The sequence below is a fragment of the Ptychodera flava genome, unplaced genomic scaffold (assembly GCF_041260155.1).
Source record: "Ptychodera flava strain L36383 unplaced genomic scaffold, AS_Pfla_20210202 Scaffold_65__1_contigs__length_701920_pilon, whole genome shotgun sequence".
Taxonomy (NCBI): domain Eukaryota; kingdom Metazoa; phylum Hemichordata; class Enteropneusta; family Ptychoderidae; genus Ptychodera; species Ptychodera flava.
In genome coordinates, this window is record NW_027248387.1 from 672,840 (window position 1) to 698,830 (window position 25,991).

Here is a 25,991-nt window from a genome sequence, read left to right on the forward strand (position 1 = left end):
TCTTTATTACCAACAATGTATTTGCACTGTACATGAGAAGGCGATTTACGTGTCTATTGCTATGTACAATGACAACATGACTGAGTGGCACGTCAAGTGTTTAATTAACAGCGAGTTGCAAACCTCCAACGGCCATTTCTGGCCTAGATTTTCGCCATCAACGCGCGAAAATTCTAAACAATCCTCCTCAGATCTTATCAGTTATTGATTGTAAGTGCATCTTTTGATTGCAAAGATACTTACAATGGTTCTTGTAAGTATATGTGACATTTTGCGAACGATAAAAATATGGGCCAAAAAGTCGCATTTACTGGAACGTGAGCCTGTGTGTTAACCCTACCTACACCGCGTCCTCTTACACAATGAAGCTGCCATTGCCTTGCCCGATCAGATAGGCCTACTTTCCAATTTCTACACAAAAATTATGTCACCCTACAGTTAAGGGATGTCGTAATATGCGACTAGGGTTTACAGTGGTCGACGACAGTGGCGTTGTCGGGTGGAAACCGTATAATTGGAAACAAGCCGATCGTTTGCTAGACGATCGAAAGGTGCAAAGCGTATCTCCCAGTAAAGTAGTTTAAAAGTAAACTACTCATAACTAACAAACGAGGTGTAGAGCGCCGTTTCATGCCAGATTGAAGTTTTACACTACCATCACGTTCTGTTGGGTGCAGGGCTGTCACTTTTGCTTGGATATCGATAGAATGCCCGGGATCGACGTGTAAGGCCAAAGGCCAATCCTCGGTACTTGTGTAAAGAATATGTATTCTTCGTATACATACATATTCTCAGATCTAGTGCAAAGAATATGTATCTTTCGATCGACTATCCAAGAAAAGCAGCATGCAAGCTGCATTGGTCACGTTTGCATGGGTGATACCATAGGATATTGCAGGCATTATTCGTCTAGAAGTCAAGATTGTGATCAATAAATGTCATGTAGTATTCAACTTTTTGTCGTTATACAAGCCTTACCTGTGTCGCGTGTGTACCTATTACTTTACCCTCGCTATCTCAATGTAGTTTTTCAAAGAAAACAGTCCATATCTGTTAATTGGTCTTCCTAATCCCCTCCATTAGTATTTGTTACTGCCGATCACCAACGGGTTATCCCCAGACCAAATAACTCGTTAGCAGCTCACAAGGGAACAGGTTGCAGAATCGAAAAGAGTTCCTCTGATTTTTAATTTTCAATTTCGTGGAAAAAGCGCAGCTCAGCGCAGGCAAGTCATGCAAATGGAGCAAGTTTTTACAAAGCGTCACCAGCCCGGCTTGTCTAATGAGCCTGTTCAAGCATTGAAGCCCGTTGAGGGCGCATCGATGTGTGGAAATTAGAGCTGGAGCGTTCGATAATACAATCATGATCGATCGATTGGACAGTCATGATTGTGATCGTGAGTTCGAATACGCCCAATAACAATCGTGATTGACAATCACAAAGATCATGCTCCAGGGCGTGATTGATGTGATTACAAGATGGCGGATAACACAGCCACCGATGCTGAAAGCGGGAACGGCATAAATTTTAGTTTTTAGTTTCAGAGAGTAAAATTAATTGTAAAGCAATATTTTTTGGCGAATTTAGTCACAAGATGCCGGTTTAATCGCCTCTGTTATTAAAAATTAAAATACCCTGATTTACAACGAAATCAGAAAAAAACATTTGTTTATTTTTTCAGAACGACATGTGCTAGCTAGCTAGGCGCACTATCGTATAGGAGTGTATGTAGTAGGTACAATAAACTATTCTACGCGAAGATTTAATGGAAACGTTTACCGATAAACTAGCTTGTAGGCGTCGCTACGTATGCTGCAGCTCTCAGAAATGCGGCAATGAGGGCAGCCAAGTCAACTGAAAACAGTGATCGAGATAACCAGTTTTGCTTACAACCTCGATTTCACATAAATCATAATCATGATCGTGCAAATCGAACGCTCCCCGTTTGCCGAAAAATGGGTGGCGTGAGAGTTTAATATCCGGTTATTTGCTGTTTCTTGTCCTTTCCCTTTACGCCCGAATACCATATAGCGTTTCCTTTTCGATATCATATCGTATTTAAAATATTTCCCTCGTAATCCAAACTTCAGAGGGCAAGAAATCATATCAATGTCGAATAAATTACTAAAGTCGATGAACCAAACTTAGTGAACAAACTTTAGAATCCTGACAACCTGATGATTTATGGTGTTGTTATTAAAACTGTCTTAATCAGAAATTTCCTAACTTTAGTTGGCAATCAAAGCTAGCAATCATCTTGAGTTGCCTACATCACAGTAACCTACGGAGAATATCGTTTGACCCAAAATAAGTAAAGCTATATGGGTAGATCATGCATTGTCAATGTGCAATTTTCATTGTATTCCCGATTTACATATAATTTGGGTCAGAAGGACATCCATCTTTGACAATAGTCTTTTTTACTTGGACAAGCATGACAAGAATAGGACAGGCAAATGCACTGAGATCACAGCAGTGTGACATTTTACGGTAAAAAAATATATTTAAATTGTCCTCACAATGGATTTGAGTTACACAGTCTAATGCCTACATTCTCGAACAACAGTCGTACAGCTATGTCTGAAATACAAATGTAAAGAAACTTATTTATCATGTCTCTGAGTCGAGGAAATGAAATAAAAATCGAGTATTTCAATTTGAGACTAAACTTATTTATAAATGAGACAAAAGATTAATAGCTTTAACTATAAGTCCACTGGAGGTTTTTCTCACAGTAGTCGTAAACTGATTTAAACATTTTGCCAGCGTTTACCCTGAGTCAAATGAGTCACAGTCAAGCATGTGACCAAAAATTATATTTTAATGAACACACTTGAACTTGTGTGTCATTTTGTTTACTTAAATACTTTTTTGAATCTAAAATTATTGAATTGCCTTGTCGTGAAGTTTTTGTTTTTGTTTTTTCTTCGACCCATTTACGGCCTAATCTCTCAGACTCATTAAATACCTTGACGTATTTCGAAATGTTAATGACAGCACTGAACTGGCAACGGGCAACGTCGTGCACAGGCGAACTGGAATGAAAATTCTAAAAACATGATATTATTTTCATAAGTATTAAAAATAATTAATCGTAATTATGAAACATCGATATCACTAAAACAGAGTCAGTATTTCATCCGCGTTGAGCTTCCTTCCTGTGGAGCCATAGTCGATAACATCGCTGTAGGTGTGTGAGTTGTGTATGACATGGGTGGCCGGCCAGGGCGTCAAGTATACTATCGAGTATATAAAAGGGGACTCATTGTATACTGAGACACCACGGCCGGCTGCCAATGCGATACACAATTTATACACCTACAGCGATGAAAAAATGACTCGGTTTTAATGATATCAATGTTTCATGATTACGATTTTTTATTTTAATAATTAGGAAATAATATCATATTTTAGACTATTCATTTCCAGTTTTCCTGTGCGTCGTGTTGTAATTTGGCTTGGTTTCGCGATTTATATGTTGCTTGCCTTGGAATTTCACATACAATTCTAATATGAACATTAACATGGATAACCAACAAAATTGACGAGCGCCTACTCTCTTTGATGATGAGTTTGATCACTATGATCTTTTTGCCTTTATAGACCGTAATAAAGGTGATAGAATACGTGATATCAATAACAGTTTGCTGTCCTGAAAACTACGTTACAAGTAACGGGCCTTTGAAAACGGTCATAACCACTCAGGAGGCATCATGGGCCAGTGGCTAAAGCATAGGGGATTCCAATCTCCGATGATGACGATGATGATGATTAAATATTTAAAAATGAAGATAAATAAACATATATTTGGACTCAGTAAATTTGTTGTTATTGTTGTTGTTATTGTTGTTGTCGTTGTTGATACTATTTGCAGAAAAGAACAAAGTATGCGCTGCAAATTTCAACACAGCCTAACTATACATGTGCGTCGCAAATTCAATACAGCCTAACTATACATGTGCGTTGCAAATTCAATACAGCCTAACTATACATGTGCGTTGCTGCCTAACTATACATGTGCGTTGCAAATTCAATACAGCCTAACATTACCCAAGGGGTGTCACTTCATTGGCACACACTTTTTTTCCATCGCTAAAAATGCACCTAGCATGCATCGAAATCGGTAAAATTCGACGTAGGGTCAAAGCACATTAGTCCTTCTCAATAATACTCCAACATTTTTACCTCTTACCGATGAAAAGTCGAGAAATCAGCAAGTTTTTCAGCGTATCTGGACGTCTCTTACATTTCAGATTTAAAAGGCGCGGCAGTGTATTGAGTCACGTGGGCGCTTTTCAAATCGAACCAATAGCAGAGCTCGCCAAAATGCACCCAGCAAGCATCGAGAGCGGTAAAATTCGATGTAGGGTCAGAGCCCGTACTGAGCGAATGGGCCCAGCGTGAAAACCCGGCAGTAACGTAAGTTTCTCACGTCTTTGGAAGACTATGGGTGACACTGTCTGCGTGCGTCTGCATACGAAATTCTGGTAACTTTAACAGTTCCAGTTCACCCGCAGCAAGAGATCGTTCTTTCCAAAGATGTGAGAAACTTACTTGCCTCCGGTTTTCACGCTGGTCCATTCAGCTCTGCTATTGGTTCGATTTGAAAAGCGCCCACGTGACTCAATACACTGCCGCGCCTTTTAAATCTGAAATGTAAGAGACGTCCAGATACGCTGAAAAACTTGCTGATTTCTCGACTTTTCATCGGTAAGAGGTAAAAATGTTGGAGTATTATTGAGAAGGACTAATGTGCTTTGACCCTACGTCGAATTTTACCGATTTCGATGCATGCTAGGTGCATTTTTGGCGATCGAAAAAAAGTGTGTGGCAATGAAGTGACACCCCTTGGGTAATGTTAGGCTGTATTGAATTTGCAACGCACATGTATAGTTAGGCAGCAACGCACATGTATAGTTAGGCTGTATTGAATTTGCAACGCACATGTATAGTTAGGCTGTATTGAATTTGCGACGCACATGTATAGTTAGGCTGTGTTGAAATTTGCAGCGCATACTTTGTTCTTTTCTGCAAATAGTATCAACAACGACAACAACAATAACAACAACAATAACAACAAATTTACTGAGTCCAAATATATGTTTATTTATCTTCATTTTTAAATATTTAATCATCATCATCGTCATCATCGGAGATTGAATCCCCTATGGTTAAAGCAGTGGACTCACGATCACAGGATGGTGAGCTCGAGCCCCGGCATGGCCATAGTGTTGTATCCCTGAGCAAGGCACTTTATTCCTCATTGCTTCTCCACACCCAGGAGTGATGGTACCTGGTAGGACAGTGGTTGTAATGTGTGTGTTAAGCTTTGCTGCGCTTATTGGCTGCACATGTGAGCTGTAGTTTGCTCCCCAGGGAGTTGAGTAGTATCATATTAAAGTGACCAGGGGTAGTAATAATTGTGAATCGCCTTGAGCACATGTACTTGTGGATATGTGCGCTATATAAGAACCCATTATTAGGGTTTCGACACCATGGGTGCGAAACCCTCTTGTAATCGTTCTGTTTTTTATTATTATTATTCTTCTTCTTCTTCTTCTTTCCGTGGCACTTCTGCAACTACACGCGAACACCGTTGCACCTAGAGACTTCATATTTGGTACACAGGTACAACTCAGCAAAAGTAATTTTTTGGTCACATGACCATAACAAAGGTCACGTGACCTTTCGGCCATTTTGAAAATAAACTTTAAAATTGACTTCATTTGCATAAAAATTAACCAATCAAAATTCTGTCCTATATTTTTGTAGACCATAGGATTGGCTCCTTCATGCCAAATTTCAAGGTCACAGGTCTTGCCGATTTTGAGAAGAAGATTTTTAAAGTATTATTTTTCATATTTTTCAGTGACCTTTGACCTCCCCTATAGATTTACAAATGCCCATTATAGGCTAGCCAATAGAGCTGGGAGGCTGGTTCTTTTTCAACATAGACGATCATTGGCTGTTAATGTTCACCGAAATATTTTGGGTCAGGTCACGTGACCTTGACCTCATTAATTATGCGCATATCTAATTCTAGGCTAACCAATAGGGCTAGAGATCCGAATTTTGGTACACAGGGACTACTATGGGATAGAAATCTATTGCAAATATGTCACGTGACCAAACCTCATTAATTATGCGCATATCTAATTCTAGGCTAACCAATAGGGCTAGAGATCCGAATTTTGGTACACAGGGACTACTATGGGATAGAAATCTATTGCAAATATGTCACGTGACAAGACCTCATTAATTATGCGCATATCTAATTCTAGGCTAACCAATAGGGCTAGAGATCCAAATTTTGGTACACAGGGACTACTATGGGATAGAATCTATTGCAAATATGTCACGTGACCAGACCTCATTAATTATGCGCATATCTAATTCTAGGCTAACCAATAGGGCTAGAGATCGAATTTTGGTACACAGGGACTACTATGGGATAGAAATCTATTGCAAATATGTCACGTGACCAGACCTCATTAATTATGCACATATCTAATTCTAGGCTAACCAATAGGGCTAGAGATCCCAATTTTGGTACATAGGGACTACTATGGGATAGAAATCTACTGCAAATATGTCACGTGACCAGACCTCATTAATTATGCGCATATCTAATTCTGAGCCACCCAATAGAGCTAGAGGTCTGATTTTTGATATATAGGGATAACTTAGCATTAAAATTTTTTTGACAAAATGTCATGTGACCTCGATGACCTTTGACCTTGAATATACGTATATGTCCATAACTCAGTAACCACAAGTGGTACACCCTTCATATTTGGTATGATGGGAGACCTTATGACATCACATCCTGTACCTCATTAATTATGCGCATATCTAATTCTGAGCCAGCCAATAGAGCTAGAGGTCTGATTTTTGGTATATAGGGATAACTTAGCAGTACAATTTTTTTGACAAAATGTCATGTGACCTTCATGACCTTTGACCTTATATATACATATATGGGCATAACTAAGTAACCCCAGTGCTAGACCCTTCATATTTGGTATGGTGGGAGACCTTATAACACCACATCCTGTACCTAATTAATTATGCGCATATCTAATTCTGAGCTAGCCAATAGAGCTAGAGGTCTGATTTTGGTATATAGGGATAGCTTAGCAATAAAAATTTTTGACAAAATGTCATGTGACCTCGATGACCTTTGACCTTAAATATACCTATATGTCCACAACTTGATAACCACAAGTGCTACAGACTTCATATGTGGTATGATGGGAGACCTAATGACACTGCATCCTGTACTTCATTAATTATGCGCACAATCTAATTTTTTTTTGCTCTTAATGCTGCTACTGGTGTCGAAACCCGGTCATCGCTGCTTGCAGCTATATTTATTATTATTATTATTATTATTATTATTATTATTATTATTATTATTATTACAAGTTTAGGGGCTATAAGTATTATATAGAAATCTAAAAAAAAATTCATTGAAGCTGTGGGACTTCTGAAAAAAGGTGTTGTTACTCCCGAATGGTTGCCATGGAAACATCTCACATTAAAATGAGTGTGATTTTTTTGGTGTGCTCACCAGAAAACCCCTTATTATCAATTGTTTACATCAATTAATAGTTCTTTAATAGGAATTAGGGAAAAAGTAACATTTTCAATCCCAAAATAGTTACTATGGCAACTCGAAACATTAAAATAAGTCTGGCATTTGTGTTCTCTGACCCGAACTCCCCCACTAGATAATTTTCATATCAATCAAAGTAACTTTTCATGGGATATTAGAAAAACAGAAAATTTCAACACCTAAAATGGTTACCATGGAAACATGGGGCAGTGAAATCGATATCATATTTGGTCTTTTCGACCCAAAATACCCTTATGGTGAAATTTTCACGGAAATTGAACCTATTATTATTCGCGTTATTATTTCTATGTAATACTTTATTATATTATTATTATTAATTATTATTATTATTATTACAAGTTTAGGGGCTATAAGTATTATATAGAAATCTAATAACAATTCATTGAAGCTGTGGGAATTCTGAAAAAGAGGTGTTGTTTATTTTAATTTTGTCAATAGGGGTGACTTCTAATTGTCGTACGTGCAGCGCCGAATTATGCATCATACTGTACGGAGAGAGGGGGGATATCATTAAGCCAAAGGGTAATACTTGTCGGAAAAGTCGCACTAAGCAGTTTAAGCGATACCAGCAGTATTGACGCGACGCGAATCGCGACGCGATCCCAGGGTCTGGACGTTCTTGCGAGCGACCGGTCGATTTCAGCCTGATCCGGATACTTTATGGAACTCCACACATCCTTAGTAAAAAAAATTACAAGTACCATAGCCAAATAAAATTAATAATGAAAAATAAAACATACCGCGTATTAACCCCTTGCCTACCAAGGTCCACAGCTAGTATATATTCTCTCCGCCCAGTTAGATAGATGTTTCTTTTGACGTCACTACCCTTATGAACATTCATATACTTGCAAAAACCGAAGGTCGCTGTCTCTGGCAGCTCACAATGCACAGCGTAGCGTGACAGGCCCATCGTTGCGTGGGCGCGCGCGCGCACAAAACAAGGCACAGCACTAGCGACAGGGAGAGTCTATGCCAGTGCAGCTGACAATATGAGCATGCGCAATTGAGTCTACGTATGTGCGCGTGAACGTGCAGTCTGGAACTTCTTCGTCTCGTGCGAGTCGTTGAGCTTTAAAATGTTGTGCAAGTTGACAGAAACTGGAATTACTGCAGAAAATACTTTTCAGGACAACACATGAGTCTCTAAGGTAACAAGTAGGACGTTTAGGAAATCCTTTCGGAAAGTTCATGCCGCCTGTAGCCATTTTGTGGAGTATAAGCTTGTACCGTACCTTGAGCGGTACTGACTGTACATATTGCCGGATAATATGCGATGGAATTTTGCGTTTCACGTCGTTCAATCATTCAGATGGAAACGCCGCCCTTCTCCAAACTTAAAAAAAAACAGGGTGATAGACTTTTGAATGCTAACTCTTGTATAACAATGACGTAATTTAATGAGAAGACATTTGTATTCGAGCACGGCTACAGTTTTTGATTCGAGAACTCTCATCATGGACCGTGGTTATATTCAGATTCGAAAGGCTAGGGTGAGTCGAACTTTTTCCTATGTCCATGTAGCACTTGTGCAAAAATAAGCGAATCCACAGGCCTTTGGCGAATAAATAAATGCGTTTTTCACCAAGCTGAAAGGTGGAAAGATTAATTATTTTTGCCGCATGTCAATAGTTTGATATGACTATCGCCTTTTACAATAATACTGGCTATTCCATTGTGCTATAGGCCCCAGGTTGATACACATGTGTAGAGATTTTTATAGAAACTATTCCATAGCTATTTACATTTCTTTATCGCTTTTTGCGGTTTTGCAGTTTCCTGTTTTTTGTTAGCCGATTAGCCGGCACACGCCAAAACGACTAGTCTTTGCGGTTTTCTATAAGTGAGTTGGCACACGCCAAAACGATTAGTCTATTGCGCTAGTATTTCTGGGCACGTTTAGTCTCACTGTTTACCTCCGGTTGGTTAGCAACCGCAGTTTAATTGACAGCTGATTCTTTATATTTAGGGTAAATTGTTGCAATAAGTGTTTCCTACGACGTTCGCACAAGTGAGAAATAGGGCAAAATTCATTGAGAGTTGGTGTTAGTTTAATTTTATTTACAACTAGGGCAGTATTAAACACGAAACATTTAACTTGTAATATTTCCCCCTTGTCTTGGCCTGCTGGGTTTTAAAAAGTGTTTAAAGGTATACAGGCACTATGTTCAAATTTAGCCGTTGCTACCATGAAAAGGGGAGATCTAGCTAATCATAGAGTTTATGGGGTCACGCCAGGTCACACAAAAAATAATGCACCACTACATGGTCATAATTTTACTTTAGTTAAACAATCAGAAATAATTTGTCTTCATTATTTTCCTGGAATGAGGCAAAGAAATAAAATAAATTATTTTAAAATGAATATTAATACGTCGTTAATTATGAATCCATAAAATAAATAAGTACCAGTGAATCATGTTTTAAATAAAAAAAATGTGCGCTACTGTTACTGCTTGTGATAAATAATGGTACATTGGGTGCTAAGGGGAATTGGGTTCATAAAATTAATTTGAGATACTAGTAGAATTAATTTTAGCACATAAAATTAATTTGAAGGCATAAACTTAATTCAATGAATGCATAATAAGTTAGTACTATACTATACTATATAACACTAATTTTGGTTGACTGCATAAAACAAATTAAAAATGCTTGAAAAATTATTTCTGGTCTATATAAAATTAATTCTAACACACTAAAATTAACGAAAAGCATAATTTTGACCAGAATGGCCCCAGTATACATTATCTTTATTATTCTTCCTAGCTGAAGGCAAAGAAATTACAATTATTATTATTATAGAACAAATGTTAAAAGTTGTTACTTAGAAATCAATGAAATAAATAAAAAACAGTGAATTATGGTTTAAATAAAAAAAATTGTTACCATGGCAACATAAAACAAAAATGAACATGGAGTTCATGCTTTGATAAATACACTTAGGAGAGCATTTGCATAGTAACTGGGATAACATTTAATGGAATTTGGAAAAAAAATAATTTAAAACATAAATAGGTTACTAGTGGAAACATAGGGCAGTAAAATTGGATATCATATTATATCTCTTCTAACCCAAAATAAGCCGTTTGTTATAATATTTTTTTGATTACTGGATTTTTACACTGGATATTTAGTCTTTCTAACCCAAAATATCCCTTTGATATAACACTTTCTGTTGATTACTGGATTTTAGGTGGAATCTTTGAAAACCGGTAATTTTTACTCCTGAATGGTTGCCATGGAAACATCTCACCTTTAAATCGTGTGATTTTTTTGGTGTGCTAATCAGAAAAACCCTTATGATCAATTTTTTACATCAATCAATAGTTATTTAATAGGAATTAGGGAAAAAGTCACATTTTCAATCCCAAAATTGTTACCATGGCAACTTGAAACATTAAAATTAGTCTGGTTTTTGTGTTCTCTTACCCGAACTCCCCAAGTAAATAATTTTCATATCAATCAAAGTAATTTTTCATGAGATATTAGAAAAACTGAAATTTTCAACCCGTTAACATGGAAACATGGGGCAGTGAAATCGATATCATATTTGGTCTTTTCGACCCAAAATACCTTTATGGTGAAATTTTCAGGGAAATTGAACCTATTATTATTCGCATTATTATTTCCCACATAATTCTTATATTAATTATTATTATTATTATTATTATTTGATATAGTGGTAAAATACGGTCACCGTGTATTTGTTTCTCAGTTGTAAGTGGAACACAAAACCAGTATGTGCTCAGCCTCTATATGAAGGAGCGGGCGTTTTCACTGAAACAGTTTTAAGCATCAATGTGTCGCCATATAAATCTTCAACTTGTGACAAGTATTGCTAAGTTTTGTTTGTATCCCTTTGCGCTGTTAAATTAATCATCGTCTAGCTCGCTTGTTTACTATGACCTTTTTTCCTTTAAAGACCGTATAAAGGGTGATAGAATACGTGATAGCAATAATAGTTTGCTGACCTGTAAAAACTACTTTACAAGTAACGGGCCTTTGAAAAACGGTCGAACTACTCAGCTTTTACCTTTGTCATACACATGTGCACTGCCCTCCCAAAACATTTGCTTCGACATACATATATTTACATGCTTGGGCAATACTTGTCAGGGTAGAACTGAACTTTGTCAATGCAAGCAACAGCTGTTCGGTAGCACTGGCCTAGCTCATTTGTCCAATGTATCTTACTTCTAGCAGCCCTGCAATCACGTCGGTATAAGCCACAACAGTCGCCTGGGTAGTCGCTTTGCTAATCACCTGTATGGGAGTGACTAGCCAGCCCCTGTATGCGCATTGCCTGCTGAGACAACTTGTATTCATTTGACAAAGCATGTATTACACTATTAGTTATAAGCTGTTTCAGATGTGTCCGTTGGTAACCAAGCAACATCCACTTAGACCTACTTATGGCGCTGGTTTAGGGTTAGCCCTGCGTACAGGTCTGTGTGTTCCCGGCGTTATACGGCCTCCACCACAACCGTGCAACGGTCCATGGAGATAACTGGGGACTCTGCGGTCTGGATCTGACCGCAACGAAAAAAAAAAGTCTTTTTGGCCGAAATTCTACTCCACCTGGCCATTGCCTTGCATTCTTTTGACTGGAATCTAGCGTCACATCCCAATGGCAAACATAATATTTGACAGTAATAAAGAACATGAAGTCATCTAGTCTCCATGGTGATTTCAATGATGAGCTTTTGCTGCTTTTTTCAAATTGCATTGCTCTTTGAAGTGCATTTTGACGGCTGATTATAACTTTATACGCCGGTGGTGCACAGTACTGAGGGCGCTGGGGCGACTTGTCTCGGTAACCGCGACATGGAAGGGTGAACGATTGAACACAAGTCAGTCATCTAAACTAGTTTTTTTCTGGAGGTCAACATAAGATATGCGTTGCGGACAGGTGTTGAGTGAATCTCTATCATGTGTCTAGAGGTTTCAAGTATAAAGCATGTGTCAGCATTATGCATTCCTGGTTTGAGAGGTTTTGCGATTGGTCGGAGAATTGTAAGTTTTGGAACTGGTTCTTTTTATCCGAATCGTACCGGGAGAGCAGTCGCCAAAAGCGTTTACATCCCGTCCTTTAGTATGATTTTCCATCTGAATATCTGATAACATAGATATAAATTTATATAAACAGTCGGGTGATATTTGACATCTACAGATATTCTGGTCCTGAGTACATGTACGTTCTGTTACAAAGCAGCGCCTTGTCAGGCTTTTTTTCTCACTGAAAGGGGAATAAAATTAGTATTTCCGTGATCACATGTGATATTGAGTTTTAATTTTTTCTTATTTTTTTATTTTCTTTTTTTTTCATCCGATTTGACCATGGCAACATTATGCATTGCTATCGTCAAAGCATCAACCACTTAGTACATCATTTTTTAAAGGCCCAGGGACTCTAAATCTATCACAGATACCGGATATACGAGGAAGGTCACCGAACACACATTCCGGCCAAACACCAAGGAGTCCCATTGCATCTTAAATACTCCAGAATAACGCATTTACGTTTTTCAACCCATAAAAGCTGCGATCAATCCACGGTTATAGCATTTTTCATTTTCTTGGACTTCGTCGACTCGCAGTGTTTGTAAATGTTTCAGTCATGTATTGGAGCATGAAAATAATAAAACTGTAAATCATCTCTTGTTTCTGACAAAGTCTATTCAAATAAAGGCATAAACAGTTCTATGTATCGGTTAAAGTGTCGTCATCGATTTTCACTTAAGATCACATTTTGACCAATTCCTACTTTTAACAGCAGAGATATTTAGTAGGCTTGCGTTGAGGTTATCAAAAGGCGTACTGTCGGCACGTGTATGACTAAGTAAATACCAGCTCTGCTAATTTTAGACTGTGTCAATGTTTGTTGAATACCTTGCTGAGGTAAGCCTTCTGCAGATTGACCTTTCTATGACAGCGGAATATCGTAGGCTCTCCACAGTTAAATTAATTGTCAAGGTGTCAGAAGTGACATTGACTGGTTGAAGTGGTTGATCGTGTATAATAATTTAAAAGTAATTGCAGCAAGGTTTGGACGCATTGATCAGTGGGTAGTGGATTGGCACACGTGTGGAGTTAACGCGAATGATAGTATGTGTCTACCGGATCACCACCACATCGTGGTCAGTAAAACGTCGAGATTACTCTAGTACATCTCATTCTCTAAATTATTCAGGAAGTCATGGTCGTATTCCGTGAAACTTTCGGACACAAAGCAAAAGATACTCATGAGAAAGTCAGGAGTTTTTGTGTAGGTCGTTTACACAAGTTAGCTCTATGATAGATGAACAGTAACGAAATATATATATATATATATATATATATATATATATATATATATATATATATATATATATATATATATATATATATTATATATATATAATCTCGCGCCAATGAGCGAGCTTGAATAATCTATACGCCCCCCCCCCCCGCCTAAAAAATGACAAGTCCCTTATCTGAAAGAGTTCGGCGTATCTACTAGCGTCAGTTTTAGGTAAGCATCAATATGTCGCTTTTACAATTTTCAACAGGTGACTAGTTATTTTTAGCACTCTCCAGTTAATCATCCTGGAGCTGTAATCTACCCTGTTTGTCTTTCCACCGTAAATCATCAGTTGTTTTGTCATGGTCATATAAATATAGTCACAAACAGTTATGTTTATCAGCTTCACGTCTTGTTGTTATCTATTTGGGACAATGCCAGCTTTTTAGCCGCAAAGGTATTTTATAGCTTGCATTAAATGTTATCAAAGGGCGAACGCGGATGTTGAGTAAACAAGCTCAGGTTCTGTTAATCGTAAATGTTCTTATTTAGTACCTTGCTTAAGACCACTGCAGATTGACCTTTCTAAGACATATCAGACTCTATATCTGACTCGTTCATGGCATTAATTGCCAAGGTCAACAGCTAACATTGACTGCTTCAAATTGTTGATTGTGTAAAATTAAGTCATCTCAACACGTATTAATGCTACTTTTAATTTAAAATGTTTTGACTGAGATTCCTCAACGGGTCGTTTCCACGCGTTTTAGAGGTGAACACTCTATGTGTAGAGGATTTGCGCGTGCGTAGAGTGAACGCGATTTTAGTGTCTGCCGTATCTCCATCACTTCGGGGTCAGGAAAGTAGGTCGAGATAACTCTGCTACATCGCTTGTCCTACATCAGTAATTATTCAGGAGGTCGTGGTCGCATCCCTGTAATTTTTGGATACAAAATGTAAGGCAGAAAAAGTCAATCATTTGTCATGTAGGTAGTTTACACAAGTATAGTTTTATCAAGGTGAGCTATAAACGATAATATAAGACAGTACACATACCTTTGAGTCAGACATGTTTTATTCGTATTTAGAAAATGTACGGTAAATATGTTAAGACGCTGCACTTACTTCGGTTTTTCCTAATGTTCCCATGAATTATAAAATTCTTATCTGATATTGCAAACTCAGCATATGGGACGCCCTATATGCACAGTTCTTGGAGATGAACCGGAGACTTGTACGGCTAATATGTCCACGTTACATTCATATATGCCGTAGAGCTACTCGATTTGTGCGATGGGCAGCCCTTTGGCGGAGAGCTTTTTTATGGTGGCGAGATTTTAACTTTACCCGCATTTGTTGATGGAACTCATAACTTTCGTAAAGTAATGATGAGTTTATTTTTCACAATGCAGAAAAAGACAACATATTCTATCCTATCTTTCACATCTAACGTAGTACTGAGTTTAAAAGTAAATATCCCTTAAAAACAGTTTCTACATCTTAACATTTAAGAAGTTCGCTTTAAAAGTGTACCACAACTCTCAAAGAAGTCGAACTGACCTAACAGCGGAAAAGTATCAACAACTGATACGATTATCATGTCACCCCTTACTAACAAACTTCTATGAGTACAGATGGGGTCAAGAAAGGTCAACTAACACGATTGGAACTAATTTGGGATAATTGGATAGTGAAGTAATGTCGATTTAATCCACAAATGTAATCTCATTAGCTTTTCTTTTACAGTACATCCTTGTTCTTATGAGCAGTTTGCAATATTGCAACATTCATGATCAGCTACATGGCACCTTACGCTTTAAGAAATTTGAAAAATATGATAATCCAAATATCCCAATTAGTTCCAATAGTGTTAACTGTTGATTTCGTCGCTTACTGCCAAAGATGCTAGGAAACGGTCATAATCAAAGCATGTATTATGATATGGGCGATGTGGCACGAAGTTTTGTTGATATCGCGTCACCTGTATAGTTATGCCTATGTGACACTGCCAATATCGGTCAAGGGCACAAATACAGCTGATTTGTCAGACCATTATAATTAAATGCCGTCATCGATCAGGTGACCTCAAGGTAGGCGAAAAATGTCAGTACATCCCAACTCAACACTAATATGTCCGTACTGTGATCTCTCAGACATTGGTAAAGTGTTATCAAGTTTACCACAGTCTACATTTTTGCGTTGCCACTGTTCACTGTTGATCACTTAGAGTACCTAGATATCTCAATGTAACAGATCGCCCGGTACTTGTGTCACTTCTACCATACGAATATTACGAACTGATCTCAACTTCTCTATCTACATTAAAAATAGCAACACTTGTCTGTAAACATTAAAATTTATCAAAGAGTGGTTGTTTTGCTGTTTTGTTTTTTGTTTGTCTTTTCAAGAGATATATTCATAGAAAAACATTATATCGGTTTTCGGAATTATTTCTATTGTTCAATGTTTTACTGCTGTGAGGAAACTTACATGAAGGAACCGTTTGCTATAACAAACACTGACAAGATAAGAGAGATGCCAATATACACCCGTTTATGTTTATTGTTGTTTGTATTGAAATAGGGAGATAAGAAGTTAATGATTTACCAGTAATATGTGTATGTTCGGTCACGAGACCAATTGAGTGACGCCATATTTGTTTCGACAGACTGCCAGGACGTCAATAAGGTGCACGCCAGTAACGAAGTTTGATGATCTCCTAGCATTGTCTATGGCATGACCATGGCTACCAGCGAATACAGGGATCCCGAGGTTAGCAGACTTAAAAATGTTTCGCACGATTTTACGTCTATAGTATGTAACATGTAAAGAGTTCATTCAACTGTGCTACGTTACTCTAGTTTTGACGGGCATGCAATGTTACTCGGTAAAACTTATCACATTATACAATGAATCTGTCAGACAGAAGGCTCATCTATATGTATTTCACGTGTATGACTAAATCTTATAGCATGGCTTTCTAGAATCCCATAGAAAGAAAGACAACTGGGTATAGTGCATTACAAGGTCATTAACGCTCTTTTCTAACAAGAATGATCATCGCTATCCTGGATGTAAAAAGGTCACAGTTCGTGGTGGAAATTTTCAGCGTTTTTAGATAATGGCGTTCACGCATGCATTTAATCACGATCGTTTAATAACAATGTTTCTGTATGGTAACAAAAGGTAAGAAACGTTATTCACCATAGTGCTCGCGGATCGGTATTCTCATGCAAATTAACCCTTCATGACCCCTGGTGACTTATGATGTCATACGGACATTTTTTCCCGAGCCTGGGTCAAAGGGTTAAAATACGTTTAAAGCTACTCTACAAAAATACTACTAGGTATACAGCTGCACAAGTTGTACCCTTTACCTATCTCCATCTTGACACGTGCCAATAAAATAATGTAAGCAATGACAATATGGTACTTTGAATTCAAAGTGTTGCCCATTTCTTGGTTCATTACTTAGTATCGTCTTATTAATCGTACAAACTTGTGTAATAAATCACAATCGTCAATTTACAGCACGCCGACAAGAAATCTAGAAACAATGGCAAAGCTTGTGTTTTTCATTGTCCATTCTTATGGTTTAACGAGCTTTGGTCAAAGCTCAAGTCGTTGACATTGTTGTACAGTCAGTATTTCTGTCAATACTTCTGAAATCAAAATATACCAATTCAAATATTTTACACTAACAATAGATCACACTATATGAAACAAATTATGAACATTATTCTATAGTGCATTTTCCATGTTAAGGCTCTAATTGTTATTAGTTGAGTTATTAGATGAGTTCGGTTAATGTTCAAAATCCAATCGATCCAGCTTACACTTGTATAATAATCACAATTGTCAATTAACAGCACGCCGACAAGAAATCTAGAAAACAAAGGCAAAGCTTATGTTTTTCATTGTCCATTCTTATGGTTTAACGAGCTTCGGGTCAAAGGTTAAGTCGTTGACATTGTTGTACAGTCAGTATTTCTGTCAATAATTCTGAAATCAAGAAATATACCAATTCAAATATTTTATACTAATAATAGATCACACTATATAATAATGAAACAAATTATGAACTTTAATCTATGGTGCATTTTCCTTGTTAAGGCTCTAATTGTTATTAGTTGAGTTATTAGATGAGTTCAATTAATGTTCAAACCACAAGGCAGTGATCAAATAACCATCTTGTGTCAGCTTTGCTGTACTGTCCTTGGCAATCAATGAAAGAATAAAAAAAAAATGAAGATGGGTATATGACACATATAAGTGCCTAGTATTGCGCATCAGACAATTTTCTGCATACCCGCCAATGTACGTGCTGTAAGATGATATTATACAACTCACTAAATTGTATAAATGTAAACAAGCCCTGGGCTTGGTACTGAAATCCATTTAAATCCATTTTTTTATCATCCTTCATGCAGTTTCTGAATCTGAGCTTAGCAGTGTATAACTAATTGTTTACCATCACAGGAATCTGAGTATAGCAGGGTATAACTTATTGTTTACTATTACAGGATCTCATTTATGCAGCAGCGCGAGGTGATGTTGAGAGGGCTAAGTCATTGATAGATGATGGATATGATGTCAATGGTGGAGGTAACTTTTGGATTTTGGTGAGTATTATGAACATCTTTCATGCTGTAAATATGTACAAAACTAATTCAGTGAAATCCCCAAACAAAGTATATAAGAAATATTTTGGTATGTTAAGGTCGATATCTCTCATAACCGATCGCTAAAATAAAAATAAAGTAAGTTAAGTGCAACACGGAAGAGTCGAAATTTCTCTGAATTTCGTGTATCACGATATCTGTAAACGATCGCGGTCGGCTACTCGGTTGCTTTAAGGGTGACCCCAACAAGTCATCACGAGTTATGTTTATTTTCGGAGCAATTTTTGCGTGAAATGTTAGTTAACCTCCGACTGGAATCAACCACGGACTGTGTTCATAGATATCTTCGTTATTGCAGAAATTAAAGTCCAACTTTTGTCGAAATCTGACGATGTATTGCCGACTCAATGAGCCTATCTCGGACACCCGTATCCTCTTAGGCCTAAAGCCTTTAGAAGATCGGGTGATAACGCTCACTTGCCAGTAAGGTGCGGAATTGTGTTTTATTGTTTTTAGAAGGTTTAGCGAGAAATTTAGAAGGCTAAATTAGATTTTCTGAATCTAAATCTAAACTCCAGCTAAATTAGAAAGTTTACAGTACTATTTAGATTTGGGCTAAATATGATATCGTGATTATTGGATATATCGCCGGAAAAATTGGACTCCTCAGAGCCGATCTAAACTTCAGCTAAATTAGAAATTTTAGAACGCTATTTAGATCGGGCTAAATATCGTAATTATCGGATATATCGCCGGAAAAAAGTTCGGACTCCTCAGAGCCGATCTAAAGTCCAGCTAAATTAGGAAGTTGAGAACGCTATTTAGACCGGGCTAAATATTGTAATTTAGCTGTGTTTAGCTGTGTTTATCGTGTTTAGCCTATTTAGCTCCCATTGACAATACATGGAGTTTAGAACAGGAACACGTCGAGAGACATAATTCCGCACCTAACTCCAATTGAATTGCACGGGCATTGCAAGACTGAGTTCGTTGATGAAGACAATGCAAGTAGAAAATCTAATTTGAAGGTATTGGTTTGGTATATAAACTCAGCCTGTTCAGGTGTTTCAAGGCTTCCACTCGTATACAGGTCTGTGAGAGAGTTCAATAATACAAATTACCAGTCATAACAAAACAAATAGCTTTTCACGAATATTAAGTAAGGTAAAGTAACTTGCTCCTTTTTGAATTTGATATATCCAAAAATTACTAATTACACAAACTGTATCACGGCATTTTACAAAACTCTCAAACTGTTTTTTGAGCTCTTAAGTTCTATACAAATTACAGAGCTGCATTCATTTTGAATTTAGGAAAAATAACACTTATTTATGGTATACAATCATTTATAGAAGTGAGGGTCTATACTACACAGAAAGATCCGTCGCTCGAGGTGGACGCTCTCTTCGCTCCCCTCCTCTTACGACTGAACGCGGTCTATTACATGCGACGGGAAGATGAAAGAAATTTAGTCACTCAATATGGGTGTTTCTTATCGCTACGATATGGGAAGATTATGCAGATTGCAATTGAATATTTTTAGACGAAGCTCTCTCTGCATAATAGGTATGCTTGTCATGGCAAACTGTCATTCAATTACCATTGCGGTCATCACAAATTATAACATTGTAAATATGGTAGGAATTAGTTCAACCATAGATACACGGACAAAAAGACACAATAAATAATGATTAAGCGACTTTTTCGATACATACCAACCTAAGGCTTACAAAGTATAGATATTAATACATATATGACCAATGTACTCAATAACAACTTTAAATTGCGTCGTCATTATGGACCATCCAAAGCTCTTTTGTTTTGTTTTGTTCGTATTTTTTTTTGTAAAATGACAACTATGAATCAATTACTGACGTTTCTAGTTTTTATTTCTTATTTGATTTGTCACCTTAAATATCAATATGCAAATTGTATGTTAAAGTCCCGGCACAATGAAAGCATACTCCTTGCTTACTGTGACTTTTTATTTCTCTATTTCTGTCAGATTATACCTGTTATCATGCCGACATGATTTAGTTCGTATTGGTGAATTGCAATTTTAACATCTTTACATTTTTGTAGATCAATTCCACAGCATTGCATGCTGCTTCTGGAGAAGGTCATGCAGACGTCGCTGAAGTGCTGATTGAACATGGTGCAGATGTCAATGCTAAGGATGAGGTAAGTAAATGTGACTCGGTTTTCGATGTTGATATCGGAATCATAATGCTTTAACAATTTCACATATCCCTCTTCTACGTAAACCTTACATTCACTAACTCGTATAATGCAGTGACATTTTATTGTGTTCTGGTCATACAATCCCGCTACAATACTTCAAAATGTAATAGAGCAAATTATGCTAAGATGACCGCGATCTATTCGCAAAGAGAGTGACCCACAACTCATATGGCGTTGGATTTATTCAAATAATTTAATCATTTTCACGATGACCGATAATAGTACATCATTATTTCAAATTTGTATTTGGTCCTGTCGGTTGGTTAGCAATTTAATTTATTTATTCTACAACCATAGCTTTCGCTTCGAAAAAAATATTCCGTAAAGTTTTAAGTGTCGGTTATCTTCAACGCTTATCTTCATGGACAGCATGATATCAGAGAGAGAGAGAGAGAAGAGAGAGAGAGAGAGAGAGAGAGAGAGAGAGAGAGAGAGAGAGAGAGAGGGGGGGGAGAGAGAGAGAGAGAGAGAGAGAGAGAGAGAGAGAGAGAGAGAGAGAGAGAGAGAGAGATGTTTTTGAGAAATCCAAATTTGGAATGTTTGATATCGGATTATTTAATGCCAATGGCTTGAATTGCTCTTTATATTAACCATACATTGATTAATCGATTTTCGTTTAAATCCTAATGGTCATGCAGCTTTCAAATGTTTCTGTTAGACACAAATGCATGGTATTATTGTCGTTGTTAGGCCTCGCTGATGAACGACGCCCTTGCAGTACATCAGCCTGGTTTAGGCAAAAAAAAAAATGTTTCTGGTCAGCGCGCGCGTAACCTGAACAACAGCGCGTCACCCATTTTTCCGGTTTTGTGGCTGGCGGCCGCTGCAAACTACGTACTGATTGCTATGACACCAAACCATAACGGCTGAAGAGAAAGAGAAAATTCGTTTGGGTGCATGATCAGTGACTGCATGAACATTATATATGTGACTATATTGATAAAACTATAAAACTGACAAGTGTTTCATCTAGGCTGCGCCACTGCGCGATCCCCCCTCTTTTGGGGCTACGCGCCGCCAATTGCACGTAGAAGGGGCGACCCATTGCGCACTGCACTGAGCTTGCTGGAATGGCTGCTATCATGGTTGTCACACTTCGATGCATTTGACCCGTTATCGGCACCCGTTAATAGTGTGGCAACAGGCATAGTATAGTGTAGCAAGACCATTTGGAAGGGACTAATTTTAGTTCGAATTTGATACTTTTTGAACTGCTTCAATAAAATGCTGTTGAAACTATACCACGCGTAAATTTCCGTACGCTGATTTTGCGTATGAAAGCCTATATCAGCTAGTTGAGAGTTACGTTCACAAAAGTTCATTGCCCTAGCCCGATAAGGTTTCTGTGTCACATCATCTCTGTACGATTGAGAAAAGGAGACAAACTGAAGTTGTTGTGCATCATGTGAATGTCCAAAACACTCTGATAATAATTCTGATAGCAAAATTTACACGAAAAATTTAACTTTACTGTCACAGAAACGTGTTCAGTGCAGACTGCACGAGCATAGCGCATTGAAGCAAGCTGTGGTGTCAATGGGCCCGGTTTTTGAATTCAGTGAACAGACACTGACTCATTTTTCTGGGCAAATAAACCCTAAAATTAACTGTCGGAAATAACCAACCTTTCTGTTTGTTATTTTTCCCATTCTAAAATGATTGAAAAAGCAACTGGAGCGAATCTGACATCGAGAAAAACTCGACTCCGCAAAATACGGGATCTGACCCTCTAAGTTGTTCGTTTTAGCTCTACTGAGTCTGCGCACAAAACTACAAGACCAGCTAGGTCACTAGAAAAATACAGCTCACTGGTTTGCAAAGAGCAATCTTGATTCAAACTTACAGTAGTGAGGAATGATATACGTACAGTAAAAACGTGACAAACCAGCTCATTATTTTTTTCATAAGCTACAAAACATTCTTTTATAACTACAATAGATTTTTTTCTTTGTTTGAGTAGTGAAGACAGTTCAGTGAAAAATAAAAAAAAATCCCTTGAAGGTACAGTGGGAATGGCTGGCTGTTGTTAATTTTGATGTTAAGCCCTATGAAAGCAGACTTACAGAATATGTGCCAATAAACATAAAGAATATTTTAGCATGAGGGAATATGCTACATTTTTTAGGGATATTAGTGCTTATGAATATTAATGAGCCCTCCGCCACTCTTGGAAGACCTATACATTCATAACAGTGATACCCAAATTGTTGACTTTGGAAAAAATCTTGTAGTAAATAGAGGATGGTGTTTGCAGCCAGCAGCTTGGATTTTGAATGCAAGTTATTTATTGCTTGTAGTATCTAATCACAAGTGCCACTGCAACATTAAAACTTAGATATAAGATGTCATTAAATGTTTCAGTTAAATCCTCCCAAAAATATTTAAATCCCCCTCAAAAATTCAAGTAGAGGGGGACCAATACCCCCTTGGTGTAGTATCCTAGATGAAACACTAGCTGACCCTCCTCCCTCCCTTGAGGGAAAAAAATATTCGCGTCGCCGCACCATTTTTTAAGAAAGACCTGACCAGAAACATTTTTTTGGCCTTATGTCTCAATACAGCATAGTAAAAAAGAACCAATCGCGTACCGTATAATAATGTAATTGGGGTTAAAAGTTACGTGTGTTGAAATGTTTCCTCAACTGGGCGTATATTTGTTTGATTTTTTATCCTGAGATCATGATCAGACCTCACAAATCCATCGATCGAGCTCGACTGTTGGTTACCCGGAGGTGTGTTAGCCCGATGGTCGATCTGCGACGTTCTTTCGTATGAAAATTCAGTGTTCGCGGTTGAAATTCTGGCAATACTATTCACGTACTCAAAGGCTTAGCAAAAATGTGTATCGTCATCATCTGAATGCGTAACGGCCACTTCCGCATTCAACCGTGAGCAAAAATGTTGTATTTTTTGACACCTGTAATGAATGTTTACGATAACGAGGATATTTTTAATAGTAACATGATATTTTGATGTACCGGTATTCATACTGAACAGAGAAACAAATTTGAATTGAATGAAAAATAAAAATACGAAACTGATCAAAATCACACATACACTGACAGTGTGCAACGTGGTATTCTGAGGCACTGTAACCATAGAGGTAACGTCTCTCGCTCCATGCTGTAGATAACACTGTAACAGTGGTAAAAATTCATACCGGTAATCATAAAAAATGTGCCTCTAGAATTTAATGGATTTCTGTTAGCACGCGAAGCAAAGATTTCCCTTGCTCGGTCAAAAGAAAGTCTGCAAACAGTGGTCCTTCCATTGTAAAGGAGCATCAGATCATCGGTATGATCGTCACGTAGTCGATTACGTTGTGCTGTGACTACGCGGTTTTGGCAACTGAATCCCCGTTCACAGGGCACGGACGAAACCAGAATCACCAGAGCTATGCAGGCTAACAATCGGAACATTGGAAACAGCTCTCCATATTCGTTTATCAGAATACGACAAGATTCACTGAAATTGGGTCGTCCGTGGGCACGCAAAGTCAGTTTCATTTGAGTAAACTCGGCTTACAAATCGGGCCCATGTATTGGGGCTACCATTGGCACGCCATCTTCAACGCGATTAGCACCGAAATTGGCAATCAGTGTCGCCAGAGACTCTGTGCCATAATCACGGATCTCAACATCACGATCTGGATATTTGCTGGCATCGAGGCACGTTAGTAAATCAGTACATTCACTGGGAAATCGTGCTCGCAGTCGTTCGATGAGATACGTTATGAAGTCACACCTGACATTTGCATAACCTTCGATATGATTGGCAGCTGCGAAAGTTAGAGAAAGACCACAATATACATTGTTTTTAATTTCCCTCGTCAGCTTGCTCTCATGTTCGCCTAGACTATCTGATTCTAATAATAGCTGTAGGGACGCGATAGTTGATTGAACCATCGGTTTGATAGTAACCAAGTTGACATCTTCTCGTTCTAATACGAGATTGCAACGATCCATGATTGGCAGTACGTCCATCAGCAAATGCGTGATGGCCAAGAACGAGTATTGTTTGATCTGCTTTAAGAGACCGCCAGCAACTGCGTTGTCACGTTGTGCTGCTTCTTCGTCGAATTCCATGAAAATTGCTGGCCAGTTGTCGTAAAATATTTTGACGGCTCGGCCGAAAGACAGCCATCGCACTGAGCAAGGCTCTTTTAAACTCAGGACACCTTCACTTTCGAGAATTTTATTTAGTTCTCGTAATCTATGGTATCTTGTGGCAGAATACTTAAAAAAGTTGAAAATGTTATTCACGGTCTTTTTATACTCCGTAACTTTCTTGACACCGCGACTAGCATCGGCTGCTGCAAGTGCCAACCGGTGTGTGGCACAATGGACACGGATAAGATATACGTTCTGATGTTTCAATCGTACGCCGACACTGTTATGTCTACCCGTCATGACGGGAGCCCCGTCTGAGCCGAGACCCATGACTTTCGATATTTCAATTCCATGATCACCGATTACTGATAAAATTTTGTCAGCTACTGTTTGGGCTGTACCGTTTAAAACAGTGTAGTTCCCAATAAATATTGTACGGGGTTTTCCATCATCAACGATTTTCAGAAACATGATCAGCTTCTTATGAACCGTGACATTGACTGTTTCGTCAACGAGTATGCCAACAAACGGCGAATCGGATATTTTCTGAGAAATTTCTTCACGTACTGTGTCAGCTGATGCTCTCTGCATGGCTTTAACACTGTCATGGTGCGTATAAGTCTCCGTTTTCAAGTATTCGCATCCGTTTTCACGTTGCAGTTCAATCAACGACACGAATTTTCGGTCTGGTATCTCCTCCTTAGCCATGTAATAGACCGTACGAAGGACTGCTCGCTGTTTTCCCTTAGTTTCGGAAAGTCCTTTACTAGAAAAAATCACGCATTAAATCCTGCGATGATCGCGCCACAGCAGCCTCACGATGATCATCGGTCTTCATATGACGCTTTATCGCCGATTTTTGTGAATCTGGAGACCCACGAGTAAACGCGTTCCTCTTATTTGCTTTCTCACACAGCATACAGAACAGCAAAATTCTTTTATTTTTGTCATTTTCGATAACCTGAACTTGTGAGCGAAGCCAAGGATACTCGATGCTCCAACTGCTTTGAAACTCAGTGTGACTTTCTCCCGTGCCGGGTTGCTTGTGCTTCCGCTTCACTGCTGTCAACGTTGAACTTGATGTCACTGAGGACACGGT

At 38.1% G+C, this 25,991-nt stretch overlaps 1 protein-coding gene across 1 annotated transcript; it reads right to left on the reverse strand.

Annotated features, from left to right (window-relative positions):
- Window positions 1-24,304: 24,304 nt before the first annotated feature.
- Window positions 24,305-25,600, reverse strand: LOC139128696 (uncharacterized protein C17orf113-like). Its single transcript, XM_070694430.1, has one exon. The coding sequence runs from the start codon at window positions 25,598-25,600 to the stop codon at window positions 24,305-24,307; it is 1,296 nt and encodes a 431-aa protein (XP_070550531.1).
- Between the last annotated feature and the right edge of the window lie 391 nt (window positions 25,601-25,991).

Coding starts and splice junctions, on each gene's coding strand:
- LOC139128696 (XM_070694430.1), bottom strand. CDS start 25,600: ATGGCTAAGGAGGAGATACCAGACCGAAAATTCGTGTCGTTGATTGAA.